Genomic DNA, 21,206 nt, shown 5'->3' with positions numbered 1-21,206 from the left:
TCAATACTACCTCTCACACCACTGCCCAATTCGCTCTGTCAATTACGATTCAGTTCTATTTTTGGCAGCGCCACTCAGTAAAATCCAATGTTAATCGAATCCTTGTCAGTTGAAGATTTGGGCGTTGGTGTGTAGGGGCAAGGGACAGACTGTTGGCACGGCCGCTAATGTGTGACTCGCTTTAGGAGACAGGGGTCCAAAGCTGCCATTAGTGTAATGGAGTCGGAATTCTACTAGAGTTCTAGCGAAACTCGGCAACTAGCACTCCATTCCACAGCTAGAACACAAACTCGTTTTTTCTTCCCCCTTTGCTTTCAAAGGACAAATTCAACTCCCGTGAAGGAAATGGGAAGGCTTCCTAACAACACAACTTTTGCTGTCCAGCAGTGGCAGGAGGAGAGATGTGATTAATTTCCTGTGGGAGGGAACAGTGCTGAGCCAAGCTGAGGAGGTGTGTGTGTGTGTGGGGGGGGGGGGGGGGGATGTTTTTTAACACTTTAACACAGAATAACATTTGCTAAATGAACCTTACATTTTTCAGTAGCCATAGGTGTGTAGATTTGAACAAAATCTGGTTTGGTTCTTAACGGGAGCATTTACTGCCTGAAATATCCAATTTTGTTTACCACGCTCGGAGTTATAGTGCTGGCCTGATAGGTCGCCTATTTACGCCGGTTCAACGGTCAACATGAACGGTTAGACCTAGAATTCTCGTCATGAAATTAAAACTCCACTGGAGCTCTAAGCGGATGTGTACACGCAGCCTTACAACACCGTTTACAGTTCTTTAAGTCACTGTAAAATGTAATTTTTGGCACATAGCTAATTTAGATACACCTATGGTGTGGATGCTTGAGTTTCTTTAGGAATCCGCCATCTTGGTTTGTATAGAAATGGATATTAAGTGACAAATACACGCAAGACGGCGGAAATACGGGACCGACGGTAATAGGGGGAGTTCCGATACGGACTTCAAGATCTTATGTACAAGTAAACCATAGTCTATGCTCTGTAAGTGAGGATTTTACATCACTACAACTATTTCTTCCATATGCTGCTTCCCAGTATGATATTTTTGATCAATCCACTCAACCTTTATTAATCCAATCAATGGTTAGGTTGGACAATGGGAGTGAGAGTGCCATTTTAACCTGGGACTACAATATAAAGTATATTCACAACAAAGCAATTAGCTTTCATTCATTAACATGTTGGTATCAAAGGGAGAGGAATATAGAACGACAATGGATAGCCAGCATAGCAGTCGACATTAGTTATCTTCTCATTTCTTAGGCGATATGCCAAATTAGGCCTACCTCTATCATTCCTTTATCGCCTTATCAAAAACAATGAAACTGCTATCAGTCACTTCTCTTGACTGTTGCTGATTCTACATGGAGGTTGCTTTGATAATCTGCTCATCAACAACTGACCACAGGCTTGCATCTTTTATGGGTGTGGGGGGCGCGTCTAACGTTTCCGTACATCTGTTTTCTTGTACAGACGGCAGAAGAATTACATTGGAACATTACAATAGTATCCAGGATTTACCTAACATACTCATGTTGCATTTAAGACCATGCTCCCAAGGGCATTCCCTATGTCCAACAAATACAATCTTAAAACAACTACATTACTGAAAAAAAGCTGAGCAGATGGAGGAGCTAGCTGTAACGACAGCAGAGCAAATCTACTCCATGAAAAAAGGAAAAGAAAGAAAGAATTGGAGAGATGCCTCTGCTCCCAGACAAAGAGGCAGCTGTGAGCTGCACAGGGGGATGACAAAGAAAGAGAGAGAGAGCATGAAATGCAGTAGCTGAAAGGGCCTTTATCAAGGCTGTTGACACCTGAAATCAGCATAGTGCCATAAAGTGCTAACGAGAGTCTGGCGTAGCCTGGGAAATCCAGACCCTGGTAATGTAGAAAGATTAAGGGTCTGGCCACGAATAATGGCCCAACTCAAGGGGCGACACCAAGCATGCATTTGAAAATCTCACTGCACGCAATTGATCACACTACAACCAATGTTTACTGACTGATTCCGGACTTTGACGCAATTGGATATCACTATGACCAATGTACTGACTGATTCGTTGCAGCGCTGTCGTATCGGTTTAGCTTGACTCTTGGCCCGCCTATATCAGATACACCGATGTGATTGGTTCCTTACGATGCAAGGGGTAAAAGTAACATGCATTATTACTCATTGCCAGATTGTCTCACAGAGACAATTCGATTGTGCTTTCGCGAAAATTCTGGAGCCCCAACCAGCAATCCCCCGTGCAGACATGATGAAATTCATATCAAGGTATCAGATACAAAACTATAAAAATGCATTGAGATATGGATCAGCTTCCACACAGAGGCAGTTTTGCAACACCAGAGGGGCAAAGTAATAAGAAGAAATATATTCATTAAGCCTGATGCTGCTCAGAGGTGAGTGGATTGGAGAAGGAGTCCCACTGCTGCCACCAGTAACAATGGCAACATCCCACTTCTGCTACAAACATCTGTAAAGTGACAAGCAGCATATGACAAGTGGGAAAGGTTTTACCAACGGGGATTTAGGTTTCACTGCTTGAAGCCCAGGGTAGCCTATAATCCTACATGAACTTTCACATCAGTCGTATATGTGGGTAGAAAAGCACAACATGGCAAAATGAAAAAAAAAAAAGAAAACGAAATCCTGGAGATAACGCACAAGAGCAATCCAACTGAGCCTCAGAGGGCATCATAAATCAGTAATGGCAGGCTCTAGCAGGCAGACACTTCGTTGGTTTGGTTAGGAGTCTACCAAAGTGGGGCATTAATGTGAGTGATGCCTCTTGCAGTGCTGGCCTGCATAGCCAACATACTCTGTGGATGAGCTGCCTGGAACACTCCGGAGAACTGAAACCTAAATCAACACTTCAGTCCAATTCCTGGCTGACTTTTTGCACATATGGTCCAAAAAAGAACTGAATCGAACCGCTTCTGGGCTCACGCTGTGAAGAAGTCTTGGAAACTCAAAGGTGATGATGATGATCCTCCATTTGCTTCTCTCTCCGCACCTGGGAGACAGGTACAGCAGCATCCTCTGCATACTTGATCAGCTGGTAGTCCACTACCCTTCAGCGCAGGCAGAAGATGAATAGAGCTAATCCTGGCAGCCGAGCGCTCACCTGAACCTCATCCAATTAAACCCAGCAGACCAAAGGGCTCAGGGCCCAGGACAGGACAGTCAGAGGTAAACCAAATGCCCAGGTTGACTGTGTGCCACCTGTATCTGAGGTTTGCACCCCCACACACAGACGCACGCATGTTTACATGCCACGGAAGGCGATCAAAGCGTATGTTTGAGCTCATGGCTAATAGAGGGACTGTGTGTGTGTGTGTGTGTGTGTTTGAGGGGAACGGCATGAATAAAGACAGCCAGCAAGCAGCGTAGTAGCGCCTAGAGGAATGTTTTTTTTTTTGCCACAGCCAAATGAATCCTCACTCTGTCACCTTGTCAAGGAAACAAAAGGCAATTACTGTATTCTAATGAGAGAGCCCCCCCCCCCTTTCTCTCCTCATTCCTCAGCGCCATCCAAAAGCCTTCTGCTCCGCTCTCCTCTCCACCTCGCTCTCCCGTCTCGCCTCTCTCTCCAGGTCACTGGATCCAAAGGACTCGGGCCAAGCATGACGGGCTCGGAAGGGGCATTCATTCTCTGACCTGTGGTCACTGCTGAGCTCAATCACACACAAAGGCTGACACACGCAAGCGTCTTACTATGCCACGACATAACATAGCATAATAATTTCCTTTTCACTACCTGGGCACAGTATTGGCACATCACGTTAAATAATATTCCGTGGCCCCAGCCAAGATTGTGGGTGAGATACTGAAAGCGGTAGCAGCGCTATCATCAGAGCTTGACAACAGACTGCAGCAGACAGACAGACAGACAGACAGGCAGACATAGACACACAGACACACACAGACACACACACAGACACACCTGCTCACTGTCCATACAGCAATGACAGGACTGCCTGTTAGGTATGACATATTGTGTCCATACGTCATTACATTTTAGCAAACAAACTGTCACAGACGAAATGGATGCGTAAAAGAGGGAGAGAGAGTGGCAGTAGTTAAAGGGCAATGGGGGCTAGAGAAAAGAGAGATGGGGGGGGCAGAGAGATTGAAGATCAAGCATAAAAGAAAGAGGAGATATGAATGGTGAAAGCTGAATGGTGAAAGATGAATGATGGCTACCAGTCCTCATCACCACCATGATCTCCATCTGTGTCTGACCCAACCGGCTGCAGCGGAGGGGAAGGAGAGGCGAGCAAAACATTAGATGACAGCGCAGCATGGTTGTTGAAAGTGCTCCAGGACGTCACCGGACCTGAGCTTATAGCACTTAATAACCATGAGTCAGCATGTACAGGAAAGGCTGAGGCGGTGGAGACTCAGCAAAAAAAAAAGGGGGCTGAGTAAGGTGGGCAAAAAACAGCTTAATAATATATGGCATAGATATGGCCTATAAAATAAAGCATCCACCGCAAGCTAGCCGTCCTCATAAAACCAAGGTGACAGTGGGATGAGTAGACATGCGAGGGAGAGGCCTGACAGGGGAGCAAAAATAAGAGGGAAATGGAAAGTGACAAAATCCTATAAAAGTGCAAACAAAGAGCAGTGCACAACAACAAGTTTCCATGAGGAGCCAATCACTGGTGAAGAACTTAGAAATAATAGAAAGGTTCCGTATACTCAGGCTGCATATTTAGACTATTATTTTATTGATGATGATCAGCTTACAAGAACTCCGTAGTGTTGAGAGCGAGTCGTCGCTCTTCCACTATATATACAGGGTCAGATAGAGAGGCTCTCGCCCACTGCAGATACATTTTTGACCACCGACTGGCGAGAGTTGCTTTGTTTGGGGGGGAAAAGGGAGGATCTTTTGACAGTGCCGTCTGCTGGCTAATTAGGAGAGGAGCTTTGAAAAAGGCAAAGATTGGATAGAAGAAAGGGTGGAGCCGGCGTTTCACATTTACTCTGCTTGAAGTGCAAAACTGAACATCCGTTCAGTGCTGATTAAGAACCTCGCTAAAACACCTTTAATCTCATCATCACAAGACATTAGCAAGCGAGTGTGTGTGTGTGCGATGTGTGTCTAAGTGTCTCTGTGATCTGTATATCGGTGCACACGTGTGTGTGTGTGTGTGTGTGTGTGTGTATCTTAAAGATTAAAATGTGTCAGGAAACAGCAGTTTAACCTTGTAGAAGGCTCTGGAGGCTTCCATTTCCTTGCTGATTAAAGACAGAAGATGTTTATGTGTGCGTGTGTACACATGCTTGAAGATGTGAGACCTCATCTACCCTTGCAAGGCCCACAAACTCTCCAACCAAGGAACCAATCCAACCACTGGCAAACAAGCGAACACAGTATCCTTTGTGGGTCGCCTAAATCAGCCAGAGGATGTTCCGAAAACAACAGGCGAAGACAGCAAGAGCAAATGTAGTCAGACTTCCTAGTTTATTCCATTCGGTTTGAACACACACACACACACACACACACACACACACACACACACACACACACACACACACACACACACACACACACACACACACACACACACACACACACCAAGTCAGGGGGTAAACACATGGTTTTGTTCCAAGAAAAATATAGCAAAGAAAGCAACGCTGATAAATATTTATGGTATTCTCTGGATGGCACTCTTGTTCACACATTCAAAGATGAATCTAGCATCATGAAGAGGTGGAAGAAATGAAGAGGTGGGGGGGTTACTCTAATCTTCTTAAAATGTAATCCTAATTATGAACACAACACTTTTTTTTTTTTTTTTAAAGAGTATGAGCGAGTACGCTACGCAGTAAAAAAATTAGCTCCTGTGATGTAACGTGTGTTAATATATCACGGTCAACAACAGTATTACCCACCCCAGGAGGTTGTGGGCGAAAGAAGTTAAAATCAGGACAATAAAACAAAGCGCGTCTATCGTATCTAAATAAAACACTTCTGACGTTAAATCTCCTTTTCCCATTCAGGAGGCAGATACAGTGGACAGGATAATGTCAAGACACAGTTACCATGCTGTAGGATATATCTTTAACGTGATGCATGCTTCTCTTTCTGTAGCACCACTTCTGTAGCATCTCTTTAGCCCAACAGACATACTTATGACAGTTAGGAAGTCACTACAGCAGTTGCAAACCACAAGCCAGACCACATGCTACTCACATTGAAGTCAAACACACCATTGCTAATGCCGCTGCTCATTAACTGTGTGAATGAAATCTAGTGTTTACAAAAACAAGTTCAGTTACATATTTGCTAAGACAACATACAATAGACTGTGCAAATATTGAAGACTTGGCTGTCTCACACTCAGAGAGAGAGAGAGAGAGAGAGAGAGAGAGAGAGGCAACAATGATCTAAGAGTTTTCCACTGGTATTAGAAGAATGGTCAGGACACATCCAGTCCAGTCCTAAAACACCACACATTAAGTGGATGCATTGTGCTGTCAGCCTGCTACGCTCCATTTAAACAGATATCAGACTACATAACCAGACCTGCTCACATCAATAAACAGTCAGTTAATGGTACAGTACTGAACAAAGAATACAAGTGAGGACTTCATAAGCAATGACCTCTGCAGAATGATTTATGACAAGCAGGGAAGAAACTGCAAAGATGGCCAGAGATGGGAATGGAGGGAGAAGGAGAGGCACTTCTGAGGAGGAAAAGATCAGCCAGATTAGTTTGGTTTACATAACGGAGGGGCTGAGGAGAGTGAGAGAGGCTAGTTTTCCACACAACACTTCAACGCCTGCAGAGAGCCTCCTCTCTGGCCCTCAAATGAGCCTTGACAAATCCTCCACGCGTCCCTGCAGCCGAGGAGATAAACGGCGCCGCCTGGTTGGCCTCCCCTCCCCAACCATCCGTTTACCCTGCTCCACTCCGGTGGGTGGGAGTGGAGCACCCCCTCTGGTAGCCCTCTGCCAATGCAGTTGAGAGAAGGCTGGAACTCATTTCTGAGCCTGTGCCGTTTGTTCTCCTTCACAGGAGCCATCCGCCTCCACTAAGCTCAGACGGCTAATCCAATTAGTGGTTATGATTGATGCGGAGGGAATCGACTCAGCCGAGATGACTGGGTGTACAGAGGCTGCTGACGTTGCTTTCAGAAGTCCACCGATGCATTAGAACATCACCCACCCCGAGCAGCAGTGTGTCTATGTCGCTGGACGAAGGCTTAGCAAATATTATGCTTCTCTGTTGTATACCTTCAGTGGAGTTCAGCTGTGGCATGCTTTGGGGGATTTGAAAATCCCCACACGCAGTGCCCAAACGTTATGCGAGCAGAGGACTTTTCAGAGGTTTTTACGATTTAAGCGTTGACAGCCTCGGAATTTGACTTACGTAGCGTGCTGAACACACGCCAGTCAGAGGGGCTAAATGCGATCGGGGAAAGAGGTCAAATTATTGCACTCTCCCTCAACGAACAAATCCATGCAGAGCTGACATACTCAGACAAACACATACAAAACACACACACACACACACACACACACAGACAGAACAGGAGCTTGAAGCTCTTTGAGGTTATTGTGTGGGCGAGCATTTAATCCTGCCATATTCGCTCTGTGATATCTTTATGTCGTGTGCCGAATCAAAAACACAATCTATGTTCTGCACCGAGCAGGCGAAAGCTCACAGAAAAAGAAAAAAAGAAAAAAAGGAGGTCTCCATGGGACCGAGCACATGGAGCTGAACATGCTGGAACAAGGACCCAAAGAACAGGAAATCCAAGCCTCAGAGCAACGCGTGGATCTAGTGTGAGCCCCTTTTGTGGAAGGAGCGCAGTGGGACTGGAGCTGGTATGCTAATGGACGTAACAGCAAGCCCCGGAGAGCTCTGGCCAGAATCAGATAAACAATCCTGGGTGACAGCAAAGCAAGCACGGTCAACACACCAAGTGCACTTTCCACAGGGAAAAAAAAAAAACCTTCACTTATACAAATCCATGTGATGAAAACATGCTGATTTCTCTGATTTTTCACACAAATAGAAGCATTGCCCCCACCCCCACCCACTGCAATGCACGATGAAGTCACGAGTCTGGAGTGCCCAACTATTTGGGCCTGTGTGAGAGTGTGGTTTGTGGATGAGTGCATGAGCTGTGACTTGATATCACAGCATTCATTGACAGCTCAGTGACAGATTAATTCCTCACTCCAGTGTTTGCCACAGGGTTTTCTGAGGGGCCCTCTCCTGGACCTAGTCTAGGGGGTACGGGGGGGGGGGGGGGGGGGGGGGGGACATGCTCCACCGTATGAAAATTAATCAATGTAGTGCACTTGGAGAACAAATTAAGAGGTTATATTTCTTTATTTACATTTATGTTATTTATATATTTTGTGCTGTAAATACTTTAGTAATTTAACCACACACTAATCAGGGTAAAGTAAGCTACAGATTTGACTTAAGGGCGTTCATAAACGTGTGTGGTCGACTTCAACTGGTTTCTTTTCACGTTATACCGGTATCGTTGTTGCCCTGCTTGTATAAGTGGCATTCTTCAAGGAATACTGGACTGGCAAACACACACTGTCAAGTGGGGGAGGGGAGAGAGCGTGGCTGACTGGTTAGTTAGATGTGTTCAGGCAAAACGTTGTTAAAAAAAGAGTGAAGCAAGCAACACGCTTCCTGGATTTTGGGGAAATGAAAGAAGAGTTCGGGGACTGGTGAGTTTGCTCTATTGGGCTTTGTTTCAAATATTACGTTACGTCAAATATTACTCATATTATGTCATCCAGCATCGCTGACAGTACCTGTTAGGGCTGTAACGATACACCAACCTCACGATTCGGTTTGTATCACGATTTTTGACCCACGGTTCGATACGAATCTCGATTTTTCTTTTTTTTTTTTCCTTTTTTTTTTGGGGGGGGGGGGGGGGGGAGGGGGCTAGACATTTTATTAAATAACATTTTAATAGCCTCCCTTAGAACACCAGAGGATTACAATATAATATATCTATTATTTTATATCCTGATATAAAAATATTTGTCTGAATGACTGATATTTATGACAGCACACTTTATGCAGATTAGCCTATAGCCTAGGCCTACTATTTTTTATTACAACTCTACCTTTTTAATTCAGCTGTCTGGTTGAAGCCTGGAAATATTGTAAACAAAGTAGCATATAGCTTAGCCTATCATAGTCTACTGATTGGACTGTTCAGTTTCCCCATGTGTGTTTAAGTTTCAAGGTAATACTTGTTCTCCTTGGGACAGGCCCTTTTGGGAAACGTTGGTATTGAGATGATCAGTCAACTTCAGTGCAAGAGTTTTTAACAAATATGTCCAGCATGCTAATGATGCTAAGCGGATTTAATAGTAAATTAGCTAGTCGTCTATGCGTCCTTGCTTTCACGATTGTGAATGTTTTATTTAAGTCGCGCGTGTTCATTGAGCAGGAGAGGGAGGGAGAGTGAGGGAGCGCGAGAGAGAGCGGGGCAAGGAGAGGGGGTTCTATACTGTTTGGTAAAGTTGCACACATAGTCTACAATGAAAGCAAGGAGAGGTATGAAATTATTATTTATTTATTTATTTGTTTTTGGACAACGTAGGCTACCGATAAGTAAAGCGGGAGTTGTGGGTTGATTTTGCACTGCGTGAAACACTAGAAAGGGTGTGTCGCGATTCTGCCTTTTCACACCGCGACACAGTATCGTGGATATGAATGTCGCGATTTCGGTTTCGAATCGTAAATCGTTACAGCCCTAGTACCTGTAAAGGGAAACACTGCACGTGATGCAGTGGCCTCCCCCAGGTGACTGAAAATGGCATGGGGGGGAAGGGGGGGCATTTGAGTGAGGAGCTGGCAAGCAAAAATAAGGGAAGGTAAGCCACAGAGCAAATGAAAAGGGGAGATAAGTGAATGTGCCGTAGCAATCAGTTTATCTCGAAGTAGGAAGAGGTGTGTGTGTGTGTGTGTGTTCTCTGAAGGGCCTCCAAAGGCATCAACCTCATCTACGCTCTCAACGCAATGAGGCTGCTAACTGAAAATTTGGCTTACTGTACTTAACACAGTGCTAACACAAATAAGCAGCTCTCAAAGCTAATCGCAACGGTTCCTCTTTTTTGAGTTATGAAGGCCAATCATGAATGACTATCGACGAGAGACCTGTGCACCGACGGTCTACTTCCTCAAAAACACACAAAGGTCAAGGTGAACTAGACACACACATTCAGTTTATAGAAAGCAAAATGATTTCACTGAATCAAACTGTACCAGTCTATACTCTTTGTATTTCTCCCTCTCTCTCATACACACTCGCCAACACACACAAAGGACAAATGAAAAGAACTACAGGGCTGAATTATTTTGTATGAAGAAAGAAATCCATGCTGTCAAGGTTGATAAGAGGTTGACTGCAAACAGTTTCTTTCAATCCACCAGAGAGAGACTGAACCAAACAAAACAAAAAGTTAAATCCTTCAGCCACAGCATTTCAGTCATGACCCTGCTCTCCCCATGGCTCAACCTTGCCAAGTCAACTTGACGAGCCGCTAATAATTAGCCGGCATTCCACACGCTCTCAGGGACTGAGCTGCCGCTAAGCTAAGCAGGCCCCCCCGACACCCCACGCAACAATCAGCCTCTTTAAAACACACCGACTTAGTGGAAGAGTCAGTTAGCCCGCAAATGAGCTCTGCAGATACGAGTCTTGGACCAATGAGGAAGAGAGAGACAGAGGGCCTTGGAGGGAAAGAAAATAGCATAGAAAAAAAGAGGAAAATCAGAAGCATCTCGGTGGCGGTGGTGGTGGTGGGGTTGCAGTGAAAGGCACACACTTCATTTGTTTGACATGATTCGGACAGTTCTGCACAACGCTTGAGCAGATGCCTTAATGGGAGGGGTGGACAGGGGACATGGATGTTGAAAGCATCTGAAGAACAAACACACACACACACACACGCACAGAGTATGCAATCATGTCACGCTTGAGCTGAGGCTCTCAGTGCTGAGCAAAGAGACTCCCTCTCTAAAACATCATGGGCTGTCAGCTAGGCTCCGCTCCCCAATGGAAAGCTCGGCTCCTCTTCAAGACTATGGTCCGCTCTGGGAGAAGCAGCCTGATGCCAGCCAACAGCCTCGGAATGCCAGGGCATGCCAGCAATTCCTCATTTGGAGGGACACACACAAAAAGTCACACATACACCAGTCACACAGGGATTGTGCACGTGTCTGAAAGTGGTGATACCATGCAGTGGTGATACCATGCTACTGAAGAGGAGAGGTTGAAATTGGATAAAACTTTATGCAACATAACTTAATGGGATCATACTGAGCACTTTTTTTTTTTTTTTTTTTTTTGGGGGGGGGGGGGGGTCAGGACTTGTTTTGAGACTAGAGTGCCACACATTTGCTAAACATTATCAAAAAGATGTGTAAAGAACCACTAAAGTTATCCCAGAGCCTATACATGGATGGGCAATTATCACAACAACAATAATTGTGTTCATGATGACTCACTCTGGATGACTAACAGCACCACCACCCACCCCATATTCACTAGGGTCTTCTTCAGTGTCCAGTCCACGCTGAATCACTCCCCCTTCCTACAGAGCAAAAACAAGAGACTGCCAGCAGTCCCCTGCTGCCACCTACCATTTCTCTGCTTAACAGGGGCACTGTGGCGCTCAGGATCAGCCAGGAAAGTAGAGGCATCAGCTGTTGCTCTCCTCCCGAGCCTTCAGCCAGAGCTACTGCCTGACTCAATTCCTTGACACACACACGATCACGACCAAAATGCTTTCCTGACATTGACCACACACACACACACACACACACACACACACACACACACACACACAAAGTTGCTCAACCTGACCTACTAAAACTTAAGACGCAACAGATCAAAGGCTACAAGCCACAATGTGGAGTTTTCAAATCTGTCTTTGTAAATCAGACTATTTTTCCATTTAAGTTCACAAGAAATGAGAAGGAGAGAGGGTGGGTGCAACTGGCTAGAGCTTCAGGCATGATTAAAGTGATAAAAAATGGCTAAATTTTTCTGCTGTAATATAAAAAAGGAGATCAAAGAGTTAAAGGGCTGGTCAGAAGTACTTCTACCGCCTATAACCTTTACACTATAAAATTCAAAGGGCCATATGTTTACATGTACATGTGCACGCAGACACACACACACACACAGAGGTGGAGAATGGGCGTGTGCACGCGTACGCATGCACGTACACGTACACGGGCACACACACACACGCACACGCACACACACACGCACATATGTTTGTATGTGCACACGGCACACATACACCTTAGCACTTATCAAACAAAACAAAACCGTAAAAAGCTAGGCAATCTCTGGGGGGAAGTAGATCCACAAACACCCACAGATCTGAGTCATAATGCTACCAAGTTGTTCAGATTAATGAATGACTTCAGTGGTCCTCCATCCAACTTTTGACCAGCTAGACCTTGAGTCTCACACATTGGAAACACATTCAGTCATCATACCTATTACAATGCAAAAAGCACTTAACAATGTGTCTGATCACCATGGGGAGGGGACACATCAGTTAACATCTTGCAAGCATCAGCAGGCGAAAAGTAGAGCTATATATTGAAGAAGAATAACTTTTCAAGTCCTTCCGGCCAAGCTGTAAGTAACTTCTGCATCACTTCAATGATAGCGATTTGGACGGAACCACTGCCGAGTCAAGTTCATGTTGGATGTATAATTAGACACTGGACACGTAAAAAATGAGTTCAGGCACTCGATGTATGAATCCATAATTACAACTAGAAAAAAGCCCTAGCTCTGAAATGTACTTTTATTCATTTAAAAAGACAATATTTCAAAATTAAAACTGATTTGATACAGTCTCGCCTCTATTGAACATGTCAAGTAACTATAAATCATAACCATAGCATGAAACCACATGCAATTCCATACATCACTCATATCCACACTTCAGGTTTCACAGGAAATATGGACCAGACACAATACGAGTTCACATGTCCGGCCCCGTATTCCGCGTTGCTTGTGTGTGCCATTTCTGTATGCCCGGCAATATTTGCACATTAATGCAAATCACAGGACTTTGCAAGTTAAATGATGTTGTAGGTTATGCAAAAGAAAATATTCCCATCCTAACAATACACACAGAAGGACATCGTGGCCAATGATATGAGTCCAGCAAAACCAGACTGTACCCTCTGGAACAACAGCATGACAGCAGGGGTCTTAGCTTAAGCCTGGAATTAGCTACATTGTGTTATCCGACTAATGGTAGCATAAGGCCTAATGTTAGATTCATACTCATGGTTCTTAAAAAGGAGGAAGACTCCAGCTTCCTTTCAAAGCCACGTGCATGACAGGATATCACGCAACACCCTGTGAAGAAGGTAGTAAGTGACCACCCTTTTTGCTTTTGGCCTACTTTAGGCAAGATCTGAAGCCATTTCCATATTTCCCGTGAATAGATTTATGCATCAGGGCATTTTGACTGTGCCTCTTAACTGTAAAAGGCTTTTTCACATTAGGCATAACTTTTTAATGTCCTGTCTGTGTGTGTGTGTGTGTGTGTGTGTGTGTGTGTGTGTTTTGGGAAGTAGAATGAGGACTTGGGCAGAATAGCAACAAGGAAGAGCAGCAAAGGAGAGTGGTCTTCAACTTAAAAATAAGGATTCTAGGGTTGACAGTCATCTCTCGCTACCAGCCAAAAGCAGGAGACTGGGGAAATGGTGGTGGAAAAGACTGTGCAAACACTCAAACAACACCCAGACAACTTAATGGACAACTGTAAGGACAGAAGAAACTGAGCAATCTCATTTTGTGTATAGGTTTTCAGGCATAATGTTCATGGAGCAACCAATCGAGTGGGGGGCAAGGCTAATGACGGTGCTGGGCATGTATATATGAGAAGCCCATTGAGCATCATAATCAACCGGAAACAAGAAATATGCTGTACTCGATGTTCATGAAATAATAATAGCTTTAAGGCACAGTGGGAACTGATGCAATGTAGGATTAGCGATGGAAATCGTCATGCTCTGCTCCCGGGCGTAAATCACATATAATAACCATGCCCACACACACCGTCTTTGCAATGCACTTTACTATGGTAGCACTTTGCGCACGAGCAGCAGCAATGTGTACATCTGACATCAGTAGGCCGGCACTGTCTAATTATATTAGGCTACTGACACGATGTACAGTTTCTTAGTTAGAAAATGCACAAGAGATTGGGGTGTTGGGTGAATTCCCAGGCATTAGTAATTTCCCTTTATGAATGTGACATCATCTGTGTAAGCACGCACGAAGAGGTTTGGTGAGGGCTTGCTAACCAGCCTTGTGTGAAAGACCGGCTTAGACCCATTTACTTTGCTTGATTCGTGCATCAGTTAGCAGAGACAGTGTAGTTAAACCAGGATTAACTTTTTTCCCCAAAAATGATTATATCCAGCTGTTTATGTTATCATAAACTAGTGGTCATGCACATGCATTTTCCACGATATCGCGTATCAATACTGACATATGTGATTTATTGAATCAATTTCCGGGTTGCTGACACTTTGATGTAACGTTAACTGTGCCTTGAGGTAAGTTAGCCATTGGCTTCATTGATTTGTCAGTTGAGAAAACTGTCATGTCTGGAAAATGGCACTCTTCCAGTGGAGCCTTGCTATCATTAACGTTACTGTCATGGCTTGATACACAGAGGTAACTACACTCTGATAACATTATCTTGTGCTGCCATTACATTAGGAATAACTTTCATTGTCTCTCTGCTTTATCTCTCAGGCGCCCTGGCCTCGTTAGCAGAAAAGCTAGCTGTATCGGGCTAATATAATGTAATCTGCAAAACTACAGGTAATGTAAGGCAATCGAACATCGATTTTCTGTTTGGATTAAAAAAAAAACACATCTGACAACAAACTCATACATTAGCAATGACGGGTGTACCTGAGTACTTGCGGCTAACTAGAAACTGACGTTGTGAGTGCGTAGCAAGCTAGCTAGCTAGCTAACGTTAGCTAGCGTTACTCACCAAGGGTCAAACTCGTGGATGATGCTCTCGAAGCGTATTACTGCAAAGAGCCTTGAACTGAATCCTGCCAACCAGGCCAGGAAGAGTATGGTAAAGGACAGCAAGGACTGCCATCCTGCCGGCTGCGTCAGTCCACCAGAGAGGCCTCCGACACCACCTCCAGCCACGGAATTCGGTCGACCATTGCCAGAGTGCGAGCCCCCGGCATTCGAAGACGCTTTGTGCTTGCACTCTGAGATGGAATGGTGCTCCGCCATGTTCTGTGTGAGCGGCACTGGATTTGGTCAGGAGAGAACTTCCCCACAGCCAAGCACCAAAACCACCGCCGTTTTCCCACTTTGGCGCCTGTGGTTGTTAGCCACCAAGTCCCTGATTACCCGATATCGCTATCTTATTTCTGTTGTTGCTGAATTATTATGAACAATTTTTGCAGCAAAGCTCCATGCTAGCCGGCTTGTACCACTCAGCACACGAGACCGACTAGTTCCTTGGGGTACAGGGCGGGACAACTAGAACTGTAGGAAGAGCATTCAACCTCTTACAGCAGGACAGGTATGAATGGGCGGGATGAATGTAATGACATCAAGACCAATCCGAGCAAGGTCCATTCGTGACAGGCGGCATTTTCACCAATAGAATGACTCAAAGTCCGGGCAAATGACAAACAGTGACAGAAGGATAGTTGTTTACGAAGTAACCAATCCCATCTGTTTTTCGCAGTAACAGCCTTGTGTTCAAACCAATCACAGTCCCCAGAGCTATAGAGTCGTAGAATAGAGGGCCAATGAAATAAATGAATTTGGGTAAAGGAAAACGTAGAGGCCGCCACAGGAGCGAATCTGGTTGTAACACGGATGACAGAAGAGGAATTCAGCGATACATCCCTTTACGACCAGTTTAGTTAGGAGGGTAAAATGTGAAAGACAGTCTTCACTGAACGTCGACTGCAAAAGCAATAGCCTACCACGAACCCTAGTGCAGGGTCACTCGACAGAAGACTTCACATTTGTTTGGTATTTTCGTGACCAAGAACTCCAGAAATTTGATATGGCCTCATTTTAGTTTCGCTTAAGGGCTTATTAAATGCGAATTTATTTACGCAAGGCTACGCCAAAGTAACGTTACAGTCCATTGAAACAGAAAGAATAAAGATATTTCTCTAATTAGGTTTTAGGTAATTAGCCTAACTGAATACGAAAATGTCTTCCCTTGGACGAATTCTATTGAAACAAAACGGCAAAAATCACATTTATTAGCCATAGGCTTATCAACATTCCTGTTAACGAAGACATTTTGTCGGCTTGGTAGGATCTGTAGGCTAGTCGTCTTCTCTAGGCCTATTATTTATTTTTCTATTTGAGTAGGCCAACTAGGCTATAAAGTAGAAAATCATTTATGTTGAAATTTCTGTGAGGAGACTAAACAGAAAACCATGTTTTTTGTTAGTATGCTACTTGAGCTTTCATTTCAGACGTGAAAATGTCTCAAATTCCGTGACCAATAGGCCTACCACAATGATCAGCAGAATGCAACTTTATAGCCTACATTGTCCTTGAGAAAAATAGTACTAGGGGTTTTCACCACGATGAAGGCCTGTCAAGTAGGCTATACTGTGAGTCCAGTTCTGAAACTTCATAGCTTATATTTCCAAATGTGTTGCTGACATGAGCAGTCTCTCAATGTAGGCCTACCTGCCTGGAAGACATCATCAAAATCGGTGACAGATGAGCATGAAAAAACAGCAAAAAAACTCCAGACAACCAACTAATGCTGACACTGCTCATCTCTTTTCTTTGAATAATGAAGATAAAACAGCTTTCATAGTTAGTTCCTTGCAGTTACTGCAATAACAGTACTGTTATCGTTCTTATTATTCATTCCGAATGGAATTGAAGGAAGCACATCGAGAAATGTATGCACCTAGGCACAAAATAACCTCACTGATCTAGGCTATGTTTAACCCATGACATTGAAAATGATTAGTATTATTAAATAGACTTTACTACACTGCCTTGGAAAAATAATAGGCTACAATGACACACCCTTCCCCATGTTTGTGTTGATTTGAAACATTTGTAATAGAAAACAAGACAACAGAATACAACCACTGCACACATCCTTCAGTTTTTGATCTGAGATAAGACAGGATGGCTGTTGCTCACAAATTTGTTGATGTGTTTCCACTACCTGGTCTACGCCTATTTGCCTGTGACCCTGTGTCCCAATTATTTGGGTAAAAATATCTGGTGCTGGGCAATGAGGTGAAGCCTCTGATCATAAGAAGAAAGGCAAATCTTTTAAACCCAACAAAATTCTATACAGCATTTTACAGCTATACGTTATGCATATACATGTGGGCCAGATTTACATTTAATCAAAGTCCACAAACACAGAAATGCAGTGGCTGCTTAGTGAATCAGTACAGTGAGCCTTTAAGTCAAACCTGTTTTACTGTGTTACTCTATGCATGGAAATCTGCCCGAAAATGAGCTGGTTCTTTATATGAACTATGCATAAAATTATAGATATCTTAATATATTTACATATTTATTTTTAAGAATGAATAAAATAAACTAAGACATGTTGAAAATATATATGCTAATGTTAGATTATGTTTTCCAGCACTTTTGTATATTCTTGTTTTCCCCTGATAACCATGACTAAAATTATGTGGGAAATTACATAGTTAATCTAATCCAAATGCAGTTTGTTTAACCCAATACAAGGAATTCATCCAAATAGAGGCTTAAATGTCCCACAGACACATCCAGCAATACTTGCGATTTCAGAAGGAAAACAGCTTCTAGTGTTTTTGGAATCCATTCAAAACATGCCACAACTATTACGTTTATTTTTAATTTGTAAAAGTCAACCAATTCTTAAAGTAGACCTATTTTTAGAGACACGTTAATTACGTTTTTTCAGAATATAACAATATTATGTTTACATTACTTTGTGGATTCTGTGTGTTAAAGTGAAATAGAGGAGCAAGATTGTTCTATCAGGCCAACACTAAACACAAGACGATCCACTTGGTTAGCCAACACAATAGTGAAATCCTGTTCTTGTCTTTGTGGAGAGGCAACATTTTGGGTAATTGCATTTATCCATTGTTATGTTGACCTGCATAGCCAAACATTCCAACTTCTTGTCTTTACCCACCCATTCAACAAAACTCACCTATCTCTTCCTATACCAGAGATAGTTAACTTCCAGTTCAATCTGTGTGACAAGGCTTCAGCATGTGCCACACACCAGTATCAGTTTATTTTATCTGTCAAGACAGTCTCCTAATCCCTTGGTTTGGGCTTTGTTGCCTTCTGACCGGAGCAAAGATGACACTTTGTGTGCATTGGACACAGACACATAGTGCCAATAACACTCCTGACACACCCATATTTTTGTCAGTTTGTGTGTGTTTGAGTGCTTGTGGATCACCATAAAAAGTGTCACTGTTGTTGTTTGTATATCACTACTCAAAATATGTAAGCAGCAACTTAAAAGATACAATCGAGGACTTGTCTTTGACAAGCTCTAGCTTGAAAACTCTTAAGAGCTTCCATAACCCAGCCTTTGTTTGTGTTACCGTACATTATTTTTCATCACACTTACACTTTGTTTGTTTACCCTGGGTTTTTGTCAGTCTAAGACAGACAGTTTAATCCACTCAACACTGTTGATGATGAGTGGTCCTCTTTGGCTTCGGTCAGTCTCATCCATCATTGTTATGGTTTTGTTTGTACACTAATACCAGTAATACACATAGCAACTCGTACATCACAGGGCTTTGAAGGCATATGGCCATGTGATGGCCAGTGGAGAGGCCTGTCTGCAACGGAAAAAAATGTCCACTTCATTTCATCTTTATCTTATGTCTTTCACTTTGTCATAAGTTTGGCTTTGTTTCATTACATATTTCTATTCTGTCATTTTGTCCAATATGATCTGCCAAAGTTGTAAGGTTGATGCAATTTATATATCTAAATGCAAATGTGCAACCTTCAGGGCTGACTTTCAAGTGTTTGAGAGGACTGCATCATATTAACTTGTGTCCTCTTTGTAGACAGCGCTCTCTTGTGGTAATGAAGAGAAGTGTGCCATCCTTTTAGTGAGAGAAGAGCAATTAAATGCAGAGGAAAGCAGAGGCATATGAAACAATAGGGAGTCTTTGAAGAGCAGGGAGACTGGTTTGAACACCACATATTGCTTTCACAGTATTCATTTTAGGATCATTAGGCTTGTTCAACGTCGGTAGTCACACTGCGGACATGCATACAGCCCAGATGTTAAAATGAGGAAATAAATTGGGCTTTAGGGATTTAACAGAGCTGAAGAAATCAGCATAATAATGAATTGTGAAAACACACACACACACACACACACACACACACACACACACACACACATGAATCACTAACCACTGGAATGAATGTCTCTGAGCAAAATCTTTTTTCAGGCAACAGAGCAAAGCCTTCAGCATTGCTGAGTTGTGCTTCACAGGTGTCTGGTCTCAACAAACAAATATTGCATACTTTCAGGGTTAGTGTTGTGCTTTTCTGGATGTGACAAATAGTTGATGAACATATGTCTTTAACATGCAAGTCTGTTTGAAACTGTGATGAACAGATAGATGTATTCCATTTGTAAATAATGGCAGTAGATAAAAAAATGTGTTTAATTACATCAACATTACAATAATATTATATTAAAGGGACACCAGGCAACGTTTTCGTGTTAATTAATCATCTTCGTAAGTCGGTATATGGTTAAATGACTCATTACGGGGTGAATGAAGGCTCTCTCGCCCGCCCCTACTGCCTGTAGGAAGAATATCCCACTTGCAAGTTCGGTGTATCCTACCCGCCGACCGAAGCAGGATCAGTTTACAGCACAGAGGCAGGCTAACGAAACGCTAGAGATTGTTGCAAACGTGTGTATAATGGCAGAGCCGGCGAAGAAGCAGCGAAAACCCTTGACGGAAGACGCAAAGAAAAAGAAAAGAGCTTCAGACCGAGCGAGGGGGAGTTTCGTAGAGAAAAAGCATCAGGCTTGCCTGGTGTCCCTTTAATTTTCTAAGTATCAGTGTGTTAGGATAGTTCAAAGCCACTGCAATGACCCTCGTCTGAAGCGTTCAACTATCATCATCATAGTCAACAGGAGGCAGTCATCTTCAGTTTTTGAATCTGTTGCTGCACCATGGAGTTTTCTTCCTTTATTTGAAATAGACGGCAGTTTATACCTACAGCCATAACAGATCTGAGTAAAGATGATGTGGCTGGCATATTATACCATGTTGAGATCTGAATTCTTTGGGTCTGTGTGCATAAGAGTGGGGGACCATGTTCAGCACTGGTAACAAGAAAAACCTGTTGACATACAGTACACTTTGAGTGTACAGCTAGAGCCAAGTCTTGTAGAGAAAACATTAATAACAATGCATTATACTTTGAAATAATGCATGTAACGTAATGCAAAAACCCCCAACAGAAAACAATGTATACTTTGGTCTTCTTCAACATGTTTGTAGAATATAGGGATACTTTTATCTCGCGACTGACACTGTGACACTTGGTGTGACAGTTAGACTACTTCTGATTCTGGAACCCTCCAGACAAAAATCCAGACAAAAGACAAGCTATTTTCAGAGGTCAGATCAGACGAAAAAAAACTTGACTCACTGGAAAAAAATAAATCAAAGAAAATGAATGAAATGAAAAGAAAAATAAATCACGAGACACAAAATAGAAGAGTACCTTTAAATAGGAGCAGTACAGAAAAAGAACCTAAAAAGAATGGGTGCAAAAAAACTGGGAGGCGTTTGCCCGCTCCCCTCTCGCTGGCCGTCTCGCGCGGCCTTACGACTCTGTCTGCGGACCGGCGCAGCCCTCCGCTGCCCCTGTCATTACGGTCATGGTCTGAGTGCACTACGAGCAGGAATGTCTGAACCGCACCGGCGCCGCTACAAAGGCCCCAGCGGAGCCCCGTCCGCAGTACAGCTGCACATCTCACTGCAAACACGGCCACGCTTCACAAAGCTCCCTCGAAAGGAGAGGTTATTCTGCTCAATTTGGTGTATATGCTCTCTCTCTCTCTCTCACTCTCTCTCTCGGTCTTTCTCTCTCC

The 21,206-nt window shown here is 43.5% G+C and overlaps 1 protein-coding gene across 1 annotated transcript in view; it reads right to left on the bottom strand.

Moving 5' to 3' along the window:
• The window catches only part of stt3b (STT3 oligosaccharyltransferase complex catalytic subunit B), a 45,691-nt gene extending 30,091 nt beyond the window's left edge, over positions 1 to 15,600 (bottom strand). Inside the window, exon 1 of the mRNA XM_076280276.1 lies at positions 15,084 to 15,600. Within this exon, the coding sequence (XP_076136391.1) occupies positions 15,084 to 15,340 (257 nt within the window). The 5' untranslated portion in view covers positions 15,341 to 15,600. The remainder of the gene's footprint in view (positions 1 to 15,083) is intronic.
• Between the last annotated feature and the right edge of the window lie 5,606 nt (positions 15,601 to 21,206).

This window comes from Alosa pseudoharengus, unplaced genomic scaffold, assembly GCF_046254945.1.
Source record: "Alosa pseudoharengus isolate Yale_2024_CS ecotype anadromous, Long Island Sound unplaced genomic scaffold, YU_APseudo_1.1 YU_APseudo_1.1_scf_12, whole genome shotgun sequence".
In the NCBI taxonomy this organism is placed as follows: Eukaryota; Metazoa; Chordata; class Actinopteri; order Clupeiformes; family Clupeidae; genus Alosa; species Alosa pseudoharengus.
This window is presented reverse-complemented; position numbering and strand designations above follow the sequence as displayed.